Source organism: Ptychodera flava, chromosome 20, assembly GCF_041260155.1.
Source record: "Ptychodera flava strain L36383 chromosome 20, AS_Pfla_20210202, whole genome shotgun sequence".
In the NCBI taxonomy this organism is placed as follows: domain Eukaryota; kingdom Metazoa; phylum Hemichordata; class Enteropneusta; family Ptychoderidae; genus Ptychodera; species Ptychodera flava.
The window spans coordinates 5,732,806-5,748,553 of record NC_091947.1 but is presented as its reverse complement, the minus strand read 5'-3'; the positions used below and the strand labels follow the sequence as shown (position 1 = coordinate 5,748,553).

Below are 15,748 nucleotides of genomic sequence, written 5' to 3'. Positions count from 1 at the left end.
ACCACTGTCTATACATTGCTTGAATGCTGACTGTAGTACAATTGGCCAATTGTTATTTGACTGTCGTACAATTGGTCATTTGTTATTTGAAATAAAGACAGCAGATTGTACATGAACACAGCTCAATAATACCACTTTCAAGATTATAAGTCAACATCCACCATCAAATAAAGTCCACAAAAATGATGAAGCGATATACCGGTACCACTCGCATAAGCCTCTTTGATAAGTCCCATGGCTATACATGCTGACATTGGTGAGACCCGAAGGACATGAATATTGATTGAAAATTCTCCATTGACAATATTTTTTCATCTTGTAGCAACAATACTTTTTATAATGTATGAAATTTGGTACAAATTGATTGCACAATAAACAATGTTTCTACAGTGGAAATGAAATAGTCTTATGGCTTGGTGCTGCGCTCATGATTGAAAGTTTATCAGTCATGCTAGGCTGCTCCTTGTCCTTTAAGTTAAATGAAATGACCATCTTTGCCAATCCACAACCTTGTACCATGAGTGACTACTTTCACTATGAAATCTGCCTTTTTATTGGACAAAAACAGTCTCCCATTAAGCTGTATACAGTGATATAAAAAACGGCAGCTGTGTCCAGCTAGCTGCCGTCATGGGTGGTGAAAGTGGTCCGTTTTGTGAAAGTTCTTCACTACTACAGGTAGAAGTTTAGCTCATGCAGACTAAGTAGGAGACAGTGCAGCTAAATTACATGTAGCTGCATGTTATCACAACGTCCATTAGATTATAAAACTGTGATATTATGATAGACTTTATTGAATAATAACGCCTCGGTTGGGAGACATCGTGAAGTGGTTTCTATATTTGAATGTTGTGCTCAGTTCAGTATGTACGTTTGGACTCGGAGCTGAAGTGTCTTTTCACAATGGCCACATCAGTTCCATACTACAACTCTTAGTTGATACAATGATTAAAATACCAGTAGTAAAAACATGGTTTTAATTTTACTTCTAGTCATTTAAGTGTCCCTTTTTACAACTGTTTGCAAATTAGCTGACTATGGGATACACTGAATAGCCTAAAGTCTTGGACTTGACACGGAGAAATGACAATGGTTTACGTTTACCGATTCTTGCCTGTGATCAAATGGACAATGGAGTGGAGGACTGATTTCCTTAAAGTTTAAAAGTGTTATTTGTTAAGACTACAGTGTTTGCGCTACCGCTCGCCATACTGCAAAATGGCGAATTGATTAACTCATTGGCGACTCAGACAGTCAAAACAATCGCAAGACAAAATTTGTACGTTCAGTCACTTTGTTCTACAATGTTCATGATGTTCTGTTGCATTGGGTAAATTTATTTGACTTCTTGGGGAGTCTTTTGACGTAGTATTACCGTATTCATCCAAGTATGATTCCCTTCACAGTTTTCAGAGTATAATGAGTCGTAAAAGTTGGTAAAATTACTTTCAGATCAAAGAAACTAATGGCACATAAAAGTTCCCTTGACAGCATCGTAAGGAAAATGGCACGTTTACCAAATATATGTACTTGTATGATACTTTGTGTCCCTCCGAATTGTCCCCGGCCCCCGTTACCTAAATAGAATAGTCCTACTCTACACGTACACGTACATGTAGTCACTTCCATCCGCCATTGTTTATTCACGTTCACGCTGTAGGTTGTCATAGTCTAAATATGCAATTTTAGTTGCTTTCAGCAATTATCCTTTCATCTGTGAAGAGTTTTTACTGGTGACTATTACCATTTTCACTGCTATGTTGTTGTTTTCACAAAACACAGACCATTTGATCTTGGAAAGTCGAGTTGCTTTTATGTGCAGCCAATGAGTGAACATGCCAGTTCACGGTTCACACCATGCTGTTGAACGGCAGCATACATGACGTCTTTGTTCCACAATTATTTTTTATTTCAAGGAATGATTCACGCTGAAATGTCACCAAAATGCCTCTTCTGTATCGAGGATTGTGTAATCAGTTTGATTTGAAATAGCTATATAAAATATTATAACATGAAATCATTCTGTATCGCAATTGGCCAGAATATGTCAAGTGACAAGAAAATAGATACATGTACGTCTAGTCCCCACTGAATCGACAAAAGTGACGTCAGAGGGTATTTTTTGAAAAACTATTTTCCTAGGGAAATAGTTTTGACCAAATTTGGAAAAGTGCCCTGTCACGTGACCGTAGTGTTGTCTGCAGCTTTCAAACAAAGGCGGGTGATGTGCGCCGGAGTGAGCGACAAGTCTCCATTCCAACAGAGTAGGAACTTGAACAGCTCATCGACAAAAAAGATTCAACTTAAAATGCAACCAAGGATGTTGCCAGGTACATGTATGCTTAGAATATTTTTTTGAAGAAAGTGGTACCATGTACTACTGCCACCACTGGAAATATCGCCAAGTAAACTTGTCACAATGGATTGTTGCGGTGCACACTATCAAAACACATTAAAAACTATAACATATACAACGTGAGCGTGTGGTGTGATATAAAACACCTATAACCTGGTCTTTATTCGGGCTATAGCACACGTTTATTACCCCTTGTGGCTATACATGAACCCCTCGGCCTACGGCCTCAGGGAATAGCGATGTGTTTCTGGTAACGCACAGCCCCTTGGGGTAATAAACGGGTGCTATGGCCCTCACAACCAGGTAATAGATGTTTACTGTATTATTTAAGCTCTTGGAAATAATCGATCACAGAGTTTTGCTCTCTTTTTGCCATGATTGTCTATCGTATCGATGTGATCATAGTACCATAAAATTCCAAATTGAAGCCGCGGCTGCATTTTTGAGGACCCCTGGGATCACACACTGAAGTCCTGCTGCGGCTTCAATTACATACATTTCCTGTGTTTCGATATTTTTCTCAATGCTCACCAAGCATTGCAGGGACAATCGCTATCGTTATGCAAATTAGTACCAATGAATTCTGCGTGAATAAATTACCACATAGAAAGCCCCTACCCTAGTGTAACTCCAATATAGAAACGTTAGGAGAGTGTATTTGGTCGTTAAACTTGGTAAATTCCTTTTAGATAATAAGGAAACTATTAAAAGATGTTAAAACAATGGGAAACTGGAGTTCCCTTGACAGCATCGTAAGGAAAATGACACGTTTTTCCAGTACTTTCTTGATTCTCTGACCCTGCTGACCCCCGTCCCCTAACTAGAATAGTCTCTCGGCCATGTTGACCAGCGGCCTGCATGATGTCTTTGTTTCAAGTGGTTTCAAGGGGTTTTTGGATGCTGAAATTTCACAAAAATGTCACTTCTGTATTCAGTAATACATGCTTGGAACTAGAGGACATAAAGGGGAAGTTCACCAAGGATGATTTTTACATATATGCTAGCTTTGTGGTCACTTACCCCGGAAAAGCTATTTTCACCATTTATAACCCACACGATTTTTTACAAAAGCTGATAGAAATAGTACAGGAAGTTGCAAATGTAATTTGAATCATGGAAAAAGCTCCAAGCTTGTAGCTTGCATAATGTGATATGGAAGGGACCATTTTCCCATGGGTATGGCATTGTCCACTAACCCATGCTTAAACCAGGCTGTGTGTATTTACATAACTTTTGTTTATACTGAGTATCCTTGCATAAACGATGATTCACTTATAATAAACTGTCCACTGTCAGATTTTGTGTTGCTGTTTACTACCGTGTTACTGTGAGTGGACAATGTGGGGGCCATACCTGTCCGGAGATGGTCCCTTCCATATCACATTATGCAAGCTCCAAGCTTGGAGCTTTTTTCCCATGATTCAAATTACATGGGCAATTTCCTGTACTATTTTTATCGTTTTTGTAAAAAATCTTGCGAGTTATAAATGGTGAAAATAGTTTATCCTGGGTAAATGACCACAGAGCTACCACATATGTAAAAATCATCCTTGGTGAACTTCCCTTTAAACATTTACACAAAACTTTTCAAAAAATGCAACTCTCTTTTCCGTCACTGAAATTTAAAACGGCCACCTTTTCTGTGTTAATTCTATGGTTGAAAATAACATCTTGATTTTCACAAACACTGAACAGCGAAACTTCACTTACTGCACAGGTTTTCAAAATAAGCCTTCAAAGGCATTAGATAAGAAAACCAATGCATAAATTTAAGAGGATGAATATCTGTCCTAAAGGCACATTCTAACATAATTCAAACTCACATTTTGTCTCCTTGCTGTTAGCTGGTTTAGTTGAACCATATCTTTGCCGAATGCTTTAAAGCTGTCCACCAGTTCTTGTTGTGTTTGTGCATTCTTTACCTTTGCAAGATCATCTTCAACCTGCAATGTGAAAGCACAGGTACAGTATGGGAACACTATACAGCTAGATTATCAGTACAATGACATGTACTTGTAGTTGGGGGTGAAGACCAAAGTCATGAATTGATATACTGGTAATGCGTACATATGAAATTTAAAGTATACTGGGCAGGTATACACTCCACTGGGGTACAAATGGCCTGGATCTATTAATGTTGTTACCGGTGTATGGTGTTTTTTATTATATGTACACATACAGATCAATGGCTGATCTACAACTGGTTAGATATGTTGTTTTTTCATCAAGTCAAGGATCTTAAGGTTCCAAAACAAGTTAATTTTGGGTCAACTTTGCAAAATTCTCTGAAATGCTTCCTTAAATAGGGTCCTATTTGTGTAGCTACCAGCTAGGAATTTAAAGGTGTCCATGGATTTTATGAAAATTGAGCTTCACTAATCAAAACAATGCACATGGCAAGCTCCAAACCTGCTTGGTTATACATAACCTTTTTCAATCCTCAGTTGAGAGATGATGCATATTTGGATATTTATTCATGGCATAAGGTTTTCAATGGCATTTCATCTGCTTATTATGTCATCTCACTCTATCAGTGCACTGCATGTGTATGGCTGCATTTTTTGAATTCAGAAAATGAATTTAGTTGATCTTGCTGATTAACCCAATTTGTTTGCACATATTTGTAAGCTAGCCTAGACCCTATTTGTGGCTTTCGGCCTTCGTTCTAAATGTTCTCTGGCTAGTTTATGAGCAACAACCATTTAATCATTGGCCGATCGGGAGAGAAGTGATTGACTTTCAAAGGGATGCCAATGACATTATCGTCTCTCCTGGAGACAATTCACTTTCAAATGAGCTGTTTTATGTGCTACCGTGCTAAAAGTGGACCTCAACGCTAGATGTAGTGGGGACGAAGGCTGAAAGCGACGAATAGGGTCTAGGCTATTGTTAGCAAACTCACTGTTCCCACAGTGATTCACTATCATACTGAAAGCTCTTGTTTGTATTTGCATAACTGTACATGTAGAGGTCAAATTCGGGTCATGGCCACATGTTTCTGGGAAATATCAATTTAGTAGATGGAAAAGTGAGATTATTGAAAGTTCACACTTGCTAAGTTTTGCATATTGTTCAAGGCATGCAAGGTGTTCAAAGTTTGTAATAACTTTTTCATAAATGTTGAAACATTATTTCACAAAATGTTCTCACCTCACAAAACTGCCCCATTTCTCAAGCATTCTTTCAATTCATCATGTGGTATTGTGGTATAGGATGTGGACAGTTGAGAGAGAGGATTTTGCCAAAACACTTGGCGTTGCACATTTCATGGGAATATGGATGTCGTTTGTGAAATAAACAATTAAGCACGCTGTATTGTGTCATAATCTTGAATAGTTTTAGTGTGTACCAGTTTTAGTCTGGCTCAGACAGCCAAACCCCATATATTGCTTTGATGCCTGGACTCTGAACTCCAGTGAAATATAAATAGTGTACCTACACAGATCGTTCAGAAAACCCCAATTATATCGGAAATGGCAGCTATCAAAAATTCTATGCAAGAGAGATGAAAGAAGTCAGGAAAGAAGTAATCCAAATGAATCGTAAATAGCTAGGTTGCCATTTTGCCAGATGGTCTTATTGTTTGTCAAAGTGTTCTTGGAGAACATACATGTACATGTACGGTACATGTAGGATCATGATCATCATGAAAGAAATGCAAAGTTTGGATCTTACAGCCTACACGAGGGCCAACAGTCGCCGATAGTGATTCATGCAATGCTGGCGAACCTTCAGTGACTGCAATCTTATCAATGACATAATCTGATTGGTGATTAGCTAATCATGGAAATAATATTCTTGTATAGTGTCACCAATTTTGGAAATGACCTACACTATTATAGGGTTACAAGCTAAGCTGTTTGCAGAGAATTAAATTAATTCAATTCATGTCTTGAAGCCGTAAGCTTACATCTTAGGCACTTGAAAAGAGGTTACTGTATATCTACAGATATGCATGCACAGTGAACACTGTGATACATGTAAGAAGTGACACAAAGCAACAAGAGAAAGTGATACTTCACACAGGTCAGCTTCATCAGACTTGACCCTAAAGTGGTCATCATTTCGTGAAATGAAAATGACATGATATAACACATACCGTAACACTACACATGTCTAAAATGTCATGATCAAGCTACTTAAAACACCACTTTCATATAAGGATTTTTCCAGCCTTTTACTCAAAAAGTTGGCTCTGAAGCCATGCCTTGTTCACAAAGCAGGGACTACAACCTTCTCAGCTAAAGACTGCCTATAAAGTATTCTGTCAAACAAGATTGAGAGTTTACATATTAATATTTCAATTATTTTGTGAGTCTTGCAATCTCAAATTCTGCAAAGTTTTCTTACAATCTCCAGTTCTACACCTCTTGGAAAATATAACACTTCACATCAACAAACTGAAAATCTCTTTCAGCATAGCTAGGAGAAAACAAATAATCAGGCCCAAATATTTCCCGCAGTTAATATTAATAAACAGTCAATTATAAGTGAAACTCACCACCCGTAGAGACTTCAATAACAGGTGAACATCAACCATATCAGCAAGGATGAGGAGACGGGTGACAGAAGAGAGTAGAGCCCTAGCTGCACGAACCATGTTACCACGTTTTGCAGATGAGCATGGATCATCTGCGAATTCACCGGACGCAACTCTCATCACATCTCCTGAAAGTGGAAAATGTTGATAAATTCATGTACATTTATACAGTTTATGAACAGGAGCTGGAAAGACACACCTTAGGACCCGGGGAAGTTATGATAGATGTGACTTGCTCTTCATGAAATGAAGGCTTTAACAACTGTTTTACCTGTAACACTGATTTTCTATATACCATTGCAGTATAAGTAGTTACTCAAAACAAAATTCTTTGCAGGTAAAAGTTATATAAATCTACAAGGGAAAAACAAGACATAGTTCCAGAACCATATTAGCATATACCGGTAACTCATAAGACAGCATTACACCATTGCTCATGCACTGCTGTACTACCATACCGGCACACGTACCAGTAGTGTACACATACAGTGTATCAACTCTGTCTTCCCTTCCTATTTGATACAAAATGCATATTCTGGACTTTTTATGATTTCCCTTAAACAAGTTGAATAAATTTAATTATCACAATAGAATAAATAATGTCTATACTGTTTTTTACACACTTCCTTTTGTTTGGAGGACATTTAATGGTTCAAATTTATCTATGGATCATTATTAATATGAGCTAATGGTTATTTATAAGATAGTATTTCACTTTCCTTTTAGACACAAAAAATGCCCCAAATATTAAAACAGTGATTTTGTTCCAAAGCTATTAGTGTTACAAGACCTCTACTTGTACCTGTTTTGCGAACGTCATCAACAGCTGCCATCATTTCATTTTGTATTTCTGGATTCTCCTTGGCAATTTCTTCACCCTTTTCAATGAATTTCTGTGTTGCTTTATCCACTGCCGCAACTAACACGTGTGCCTTCTTAGATTTGCCTTTCTTCTTGTTGGAAGGTCCTTTCGTGTTAACCAATGTTGTAACCTTTACAATAATGTAAATAGCAAAAACATAAACAATACTGACTCTATCTGATATCCAATTCACAATCAGCATTTTCATACCAACCAAATACTGAAATAAGTATTCAAATATTCATATCAAACATGAAAATGAAAACACACCTTGTTAGAACATCACACTATAACACAACCTGTCATATGTCCTTTCTTTCAGGTACATATGAAGGAGTATATGGAAGACAACAGAATGAATTCATGAAAACTGTATTTCAGTGACTAACACTTACACATGTTCAATTGTAATATTGTATTCAACTAAATATCATGATAAAATGATACATATTCAACTAAATATCATGATAAAATGATACAATATGATGATCTATAATTTTGAAAAAAACTTTGCTGAGTGATATGACTTTCAAATCTAAATGTGGTCATCCTTGTGACATACAGGCACAAATTTTTCAGTGGCTGTACAATATCTGAGATGACGTTTTGCTAAAATCCTTATCTCTGCTTGTCTTTCCACATGATATACCACTGCTTAAACAATGCTAGTCTTCTGTATCTAAATTTATGATCAGCTGTAGAAAAGGTTAAGTGTTCATATATTTTACAGCTGAGAAAACTACATAATTCATTTATGTAGGTATATAATATCAGATCTTCATGTTCCACTTCACGCATCACTTGTCATAGTTATGTGGCATTCAGTTCAGGTGTTGTTGCTTCTTCGAAGAGATCGCCAATATCATATCAGTTTAACACAAATGACAAACCTGTAACAACATGTAATTCCTCATTCACAATACTGGTATGCTTACCGCATGTGAAATTAAAACTTAGAAGCAGATGTCTGATGTACAAAGAAACATGGTACTTATTATGATTAAATATAATGGTTTACTAAAACACTGAAAATCGTGACAAGGGGTCACATATATGTGTTACAGAGAAAAAACAATTCACAATTGAAAAACTTCAATTAAATCTAAAAATACACACGGGCTTGTTCAGAACAGGTTAAAAACTTGATGAACAAGTGTTGTGATCCCACACATAATAATGAACAGATTAAAAAGACATGACAGGATGGCAACTAAGTTTATAAGGGTTACAAAATCAGAATGACTGTTGTTTATAACCAGACTATTTTCTATTTGCCTAGTTTTACATTTAAAGTTAATTTGCTCTTATGAAGGCTCTCATTTGCTCCCTCTCTACATATTCATTTAGATCGATTCATCAATTTGACCTAGTAGCACTGCCTTTGTTTTATTCAGAAGTGAATGCTCACAAACAAAACATTGTGGAATTCAAAGGGATTTACAGAGTACAAATAATATTGCTAGGTAGGTTTACATACCATAACAAAAACAGATGTATAGCATACCAGATGCAATACCCTGCTATGATGTACTCTAGTCTGGTATGTGGTCAGTGATAACCTATGTTTCAGGTCATGTACAGTGTACATGTATACCCAACATTTACTCAAAACACAGTCACACTGTATTATGTACGCTGTATATGCTATATTACCATTGATATGAACATTTCTGTCAGAAACAAAATTGGTGATAATTTTTTGTACTGCTGTTTTTGTTTCAAGCTGACCCTGTTAGATTTACACTATCAAAGAACTTGATTTTGACATCAAGTGTGCCAAATCAATTCAGTTAAATTTATGTCGTTGGTCATACTGTATTGAAATATGACCTAAGCTTCACACATCTACATGTACTTTATCTGTAAATGTGTATGTACAGAGAGCACCTGAACTCTGCAAAACTTAAGCATAATTTGAAAAACGGCAATCTACTGCACTTAGGAAGGTAAGCTGTATTCAACAAAAAGAGCCCACAGGTTTGTATTGTTACAATAAAAGTGAGCTACATCTACCCCATAGTCGGTCCTCATGTTAAACTCAAACTACATGCAGTTAGCAAACTTCCACTAAGGTAGATATAATACCAGACTTTAGATTTGTAGTAAGTGTAGCTCTGGTGTTGCATGATTTTTTATACAGGTATATTCATAAATAAACACTGGTGATGAGATCTCAACACATATAAATTTCAAAAAATATTCAAAACACAAAGGCTGAAACTCAGCCACCTCAGATTTCTTCAAGTTTCTGTGTTAAATCAATGTGTAAATTTATAAATTCGATTGATGAAATACTATGCAGGGAGACCATCATTGCTGTGGATGACCCCCCCCCCCCAAAAAATGAAAGAACAAATGACTCACCTACACAACAATACAACTCTCTTTAATCTTATGGTGATTTTGAAGAAATCCCTGAACAGGCCATTTAAGAATGCCACATTTAGTTTTTTACAATGCAATACATAAACTGGGTAGTGAGCCTGCTAGAAACTTCAACATTTCATTCAACTCAACAAATCCTTGACAAATGAGATGTATGTATAAGTGTACGTACCTGTGTGACAAGAGGTTCCAATGTCTTCTCAACTGAATAAGTCCTTATTTCTAAATCCTTTGGGTCCCATTTCAGAGTCACAGACCCAGACAGCACAGATTCAATACTTGACATAATTTGTACACAAGGTACTATGCTTCTGTTGTGAAGAAAATTTCAAAATCAACTTGAGTTGTTATTGGTATATTAAAGGTATACTAGCTGTGGGTCCATAGCTGTGGTGTTTTCAGACGGGATTCCTGCCTTTTACGGGCCGGTTTTGACTTTTCCGGTTTTGACTTTTTCTTAAAAATCGGAAAAGTCAAAACCGGCCCGTAAAAGGCAGGAATCCCGTCTGAAAACACCACAGCTATGGACCCACAGCTAAAGGTATACATGTACAGCCAACATATATATACAAGTACAGTTTTTAATGTAAGATAACCTTAGTTGGTTTCATGAACAAAAGTGAGACTTTAAGTTACCCATTTTGCCCCTTTAATTCAGTCACGATGAAATGGTGGGTAAGTTCATGCACTGGCCTAGTTGATTATGGTCCCAATTGGTTTGGGCAGATTTGAATATAGGCCAAAGTGTAACAACACAGATCATGATTTATGTCACGTGTAAGGGTTCAACTCAATACAATATGAAACAACTGACCATATATTATACTGTGATGTACTAACAGTCTTGGTTTTGCTTTGTATTAAACTGGTCTTTGAGCTGTTTCTCAAAATTTAGATTCGTAATGACTATTAAAAAAGGTACATGTACTTATGTCAACATCAATACACAGAAAAAAGTCAAACACCACAGTCAGGCATGTTCACCTTGTATAGAAATTCACAGAGGCAAATGAATCCATTAAGTCCTTAGACACAATCAAACTAACATGTATCAAGAGATGATCTATCCTGTGATCTGGTAATCCTGCCAAAATTTTCCATTGCAGAGATATTCTCATTTCAGAGTTTGATAAACAATCTATCTACAACATACACTAGCTAGTGTAGTCTACTCACTAAGCTCAATCCAAATGTGTGAAATATTAATTTGTAAAAGATAAAATTTAAAAGATTATTTTGAATACATTATAACATAATTAAAGACAAACAGTAAAACACAGAATTTGGTAACATCTAGAAATAAAAGCCTATGCGAACATTTAACACTGTCACTGTATGATAACTGTTTCTGCACTGCTGTAATGTTATTATGAAAGATATACATTAAAATATCACATATGTACAACCTACAATAATAGATGAGATTCTGTAAAATATGAAATGCCCCATCAATACACTGAAAGGCCCACGTCGATAGTTGTCACATTCTACAGCGATGATGTCAATGGTGAAACATTTTGTAAATAATTGTTGATGATTAAGTTAAACTGTGGACTATGTACTATTAGTATGTCACTAAAAATTTGCGTAGGTGAGTAAGATTTCTACCGTTAAATAATCGTCGAAATGTATTCTTTATCCTATAACGAACATAAATTTAGTTAGTGGGGCAACTCTGGGTGCCGGGTGGTCGGTACGGAGTCAGTACCGTCTACCAAGCCTCCTAAAAACAATCGTATACTTTGTAAGCAGGTCACAGGAAATGACCACTACGAAATACGATACATAACACTGACAGCAAAGTTCCCCAGTTCAACAAGGTCGGACCTTCGGTACAGATTTCATCGTCTTGTTGAAATTTGGTCTGAGCTAGCTTCGAAGAAACAATTATATGCAAGAATTTGTCTAATGATAATTTCCGTTTCCATAACTCTTAGCTGACGATGGTGTCATCGTCCACAGACAAGAAGATATACGCTACATCCGCGACGGCTTCAAATTGGTGAATGTCCGCCATTACGGTGTACATGGCTTCCTGAAGGCTTTTATAAAGTTTATTGGCAGTCTAAGAAATGCCAGTTTTCGAAAACGCTCTACTCACAAAAAGCACCCCTGTGTAACAAATTCGCCAAGAATATTCGACAAGGCGACTGTAATGCACACATCAGTTACTTACTGTCATTTCCGGTATGGTGTGAAACTCTTAACCAAACTTTCTTCAACACAATCACAGGTAAACGACCGTGTACTAAGTCAGAGACGATCGTGCCCGGCCCATCAGTAATCTCCATTCAGCTAAACGCATGTTTAGAGTAAAAATAGATCTAATACAGGAGTCTCGTGATAAAACAATTTGAGGGGTTGACCTACCTGATGCAGACACAAGTTCAGTTCAAAAATATCCAAAAATTAGCGTAACCTGAACTTCGGATGCGATGGCAGTTTGTGTACTAATGCACGGAGGTCGTGGCGGCGCCCTTCCGCTTGGCTGTTCCATTGATTGCAGCTCCCCGTCATCAGTCTATACATCGACTCTAATTTTCAAAATTAATGTTTCGATGTGATTAGTTAAAATAAATATTTATAAATGCGAATATGAGACAAATCGACTACAGGGCATGTTTATTTCCTAAGTAGGTCAAAGGCCCACTGTTAATCTCGATGAAGCTAATAAAGTAGAGTATGTTAAATTGATAGAAGATCTCTTCAATTTACAATCTTGCGCCTCTTCTTATTACCACGTGATTACTTGTGCGGCCAATAAGCCAACCAAAGTCGCTACAAATGACGTAAGTCTTCGGTATGCTAAATAGATTAGTAGTCAATGAAGGTGTGTTCCGCTGCATGTTACACTCACAGGGCTAGTGCCCACACCATGTTGCAGACGAGATGAATGTTAAGCTTTAATCCTCGACGGAATCACATACTACGACTGGATAAATTTGTTCGTGGTATTGCTTCTACCCAAATGACACGTCTGCGTCCGCAAACTTGTGGTCTTGGTCTTGTGTTATACCTTACTGGTGTGTTCGTTGTTGACTTTGTCAAAGTTAGGGAGCGCTCAGTTATTACGGCCGGGGGTGGGCCGGCAAATCCAGGGGGGCTCACCTTAAATTTGAAAACTGCAAAGGGGGGGGGGTCATGTATTTTTCAAACAGCTCAGAGGGGGGTCACTTAATTTTATAAGTATCCGTCTCATCAAAAAGCAGTTTCAGTGTTCAGAAATATTCTGTGAGATAAAATTGATTCAGAGCATGATTTCATTCTCTGAAGTCATTTAACTAAATCTGAAAAAAAGTATAATGATCTGTCACATGAACATCTTCCCTTGGCAATTCTGAGGCTTGCCTTATTGTAAATCGAGCTCACTGAGGGCAATGAACAATTCCTATTACTTACATATTAGAGATACAGCAAGTTTTGTCAAGGAAATTATTTAACAATTTACTTGTTGTCCCACAGGGTACAGGGGAAAGTCCCCTAGGGTTGGGAGGAAGGTGTTTTTTGTGCAACGGTTTACCCACAGTCCCTTTGGTGGAGGGACTGTGGTTTACCTTATTTGATTTTATTAATTTTGACTGTGATATTTCAAATAAAGAGTTCAACTCTACACCGTCTGACTGCTTTATTATTACCGACAAGTCCTTATCTCCTCTCCAACTTGTGTATACACCACTGTAATTGCTCTGAAAACATTGCCAACTTGCTAATCCGCTGTCCGTATCAGCGGATTAAGTGATTGAGTCAACACCACAGCCGTCCCACACGCATTAAAATCCTTATTTTAAAGGCACTGTTCGCGATCCCTGGGATCGCCTTTGTTCTAGTCTATAAGAGGATTATGGAGGTGTGATAGCCTTTTGTTTTCCATTGAAATTGTAAGCTGGTTGGTAAATTTTCTGATGAGACAATCTGGTGCCAACACATGCCTTTAATGCGTGTGGAAGCAACTTTCTGTATTTTTAGTACATCCAGGCACATTTTTAATTTTAATTTTTAATTTTAATTTATACATTTAGAGTGACTGTATCCCTTATACTGGAAGTGTGATTATCTTATATTTTCAGGATTTTTGTATTCTGATCACTTGAAAATTATAAAATTAGAGAGCCTGTTTTCTACTTGTTTCCTGCGTACAAACCAAACAGGTACACTAGGTATAACATTGAAACTATGGTATGGTTGTCAGACAGAAAGTTATATTTGCCTTTTAAGATCAAGGTGAACAGATGCAGGCCACATCAGGTTCATTTTTTTCACAGCATTTTATTGCAATGATGAATGCAAGAATGGGCGAACAAGAAGAAACACGTCAATAATGATAAAAGAATATATCAAGTCATTATGTATTATTTTGCTTTTAAAAACGCGTCTTTAATTTTTTTTTCTCTCGAAAAACAGCCTTAAAAACAACAGCAACACAATTTTTAACATTCAACAATACACTACGTAGAATGCCATCTATCAAACAAATCCCAACACAAAAACACACTAAAGAGTTGAACTTTGTAGGTTTCTCTGTAGCAAATATGAATAAATCTGCATAAATAATCGTTTGTGTGTAGCAAATGCTGAATGACAATTATCTGAAGAATTTTTCCACCACAAAAAAAAAGAGCACGATTTAAAAAAATCTTAAGGGACTTTTGTAGCAAATTTCAAAGAAATTGGACAAGCCCTTTCAGTGAATACAGATTTTTTGACCATAAACGGCATAAATTGCCCTAAAAAGACAAATATTGAAATTTCACCACATCTATACACCTCAAATCAATTTTGACATGCTGCTACAGAGAAATAGATGCTCTAATCAAAAAAGGGCAAAAATTGCCCTAAAAACATAAATATGCAATTTCACTATATTTTGAAAACAGCTTCTCAGCTTGTCAAAATCAATTGTAAATCATGAGATATGCATGATGTTTGGTGGGGGTGAATGTAGGCATTTCACCATGCAGTAGAAAGGGAAGCCAGGAAACCCAAATAGTCAATTTTCAAAACTATAGGAAGCTACTGAGGACCAAGAAGACCATGTTTCAGAGGAAGATGTGTAATCTGAAAAAATACTCCCCAAGTGCCACCAAATAACACCATTTTAATCTCTATTTTTCAAAAGCTCCAACGGCAGGAGGGGGGACATCCCCCTCCTGACCTCCCCCCCCCCCCCCGCGACCGCTTGCGCGGTCACTTGTGGTGCTTTGCACCACATCAGATGGACAGATGGACTGTCATTGGTTGTGCAAAAATCAGTCTCTGACTCCACCACTTCTTCGTTTCCTTCTGTTCCAGTATTAGGCAATACTGTTGGAAATTCAGTGCGCAAGATAGCATGCTATGTACGGCGTACTGCTCATGCTCCTTAGGTCCTTGGACTGTTGCCGTCCGTCTCGCCCCTACGTGGATAGGGGTAGTGCGCGCGACAGGGAGCCTGTCACCTGGGAAATGGAATGTGTCATGTGGAATGCTCACGTTTAGTCACGGAATATGAGATCAAAGGTCATAGGCCAGGCTTTTGCGCAAGCGCTTCCCTCAAATAACTATTGCAGTTCGTACATATATCTATACTGCATACAACTGTACAGTCTTCTCCGCTAGGTGACAGGGT

At 37.4% G+C, this 15,748-nt stretch overlaps 1 protein-coding gene across 1 annotated transcript in view; it reads right to left on the bottom strand.

Annotated features, from left to right (window-relative positions):
* LOC139119835 (catenin alpha-2-like) overlaps positions 1-12,654 on the bottom strand; it is a 48,344-nt gene extending 35,690 nt beyond the window's left edge. The window contains exons 1-5 of the mRNA XM_070683752.1: positions 12,514-12,654; positions 10,316-10,454; positions 7,699-7,888; positions 6,858-7,024; positions 4,180-4,299 (exon numbers count right to left, since the gene is read on the bottom strand). Coding sequence (XP_070539853.1) covers positions 4,180-4,299; positions 6,858-7,024; positions 7,699-7,888; positions 10,316-10,429 — 591 coding nt within the window. The 5' untranslated portion in view covers positions 10,430-10,454; positions 12,514-12,654. The remainder of the gene's footprint in view (positions 1-4,179; positions 4,300-6,857; positions 7,025-7,698; positions 7,889-10,315; positions 10,455-12,513) is intronic.
* Positions 12,655-15,748: the final 3,094 nt, after the last annotated feature.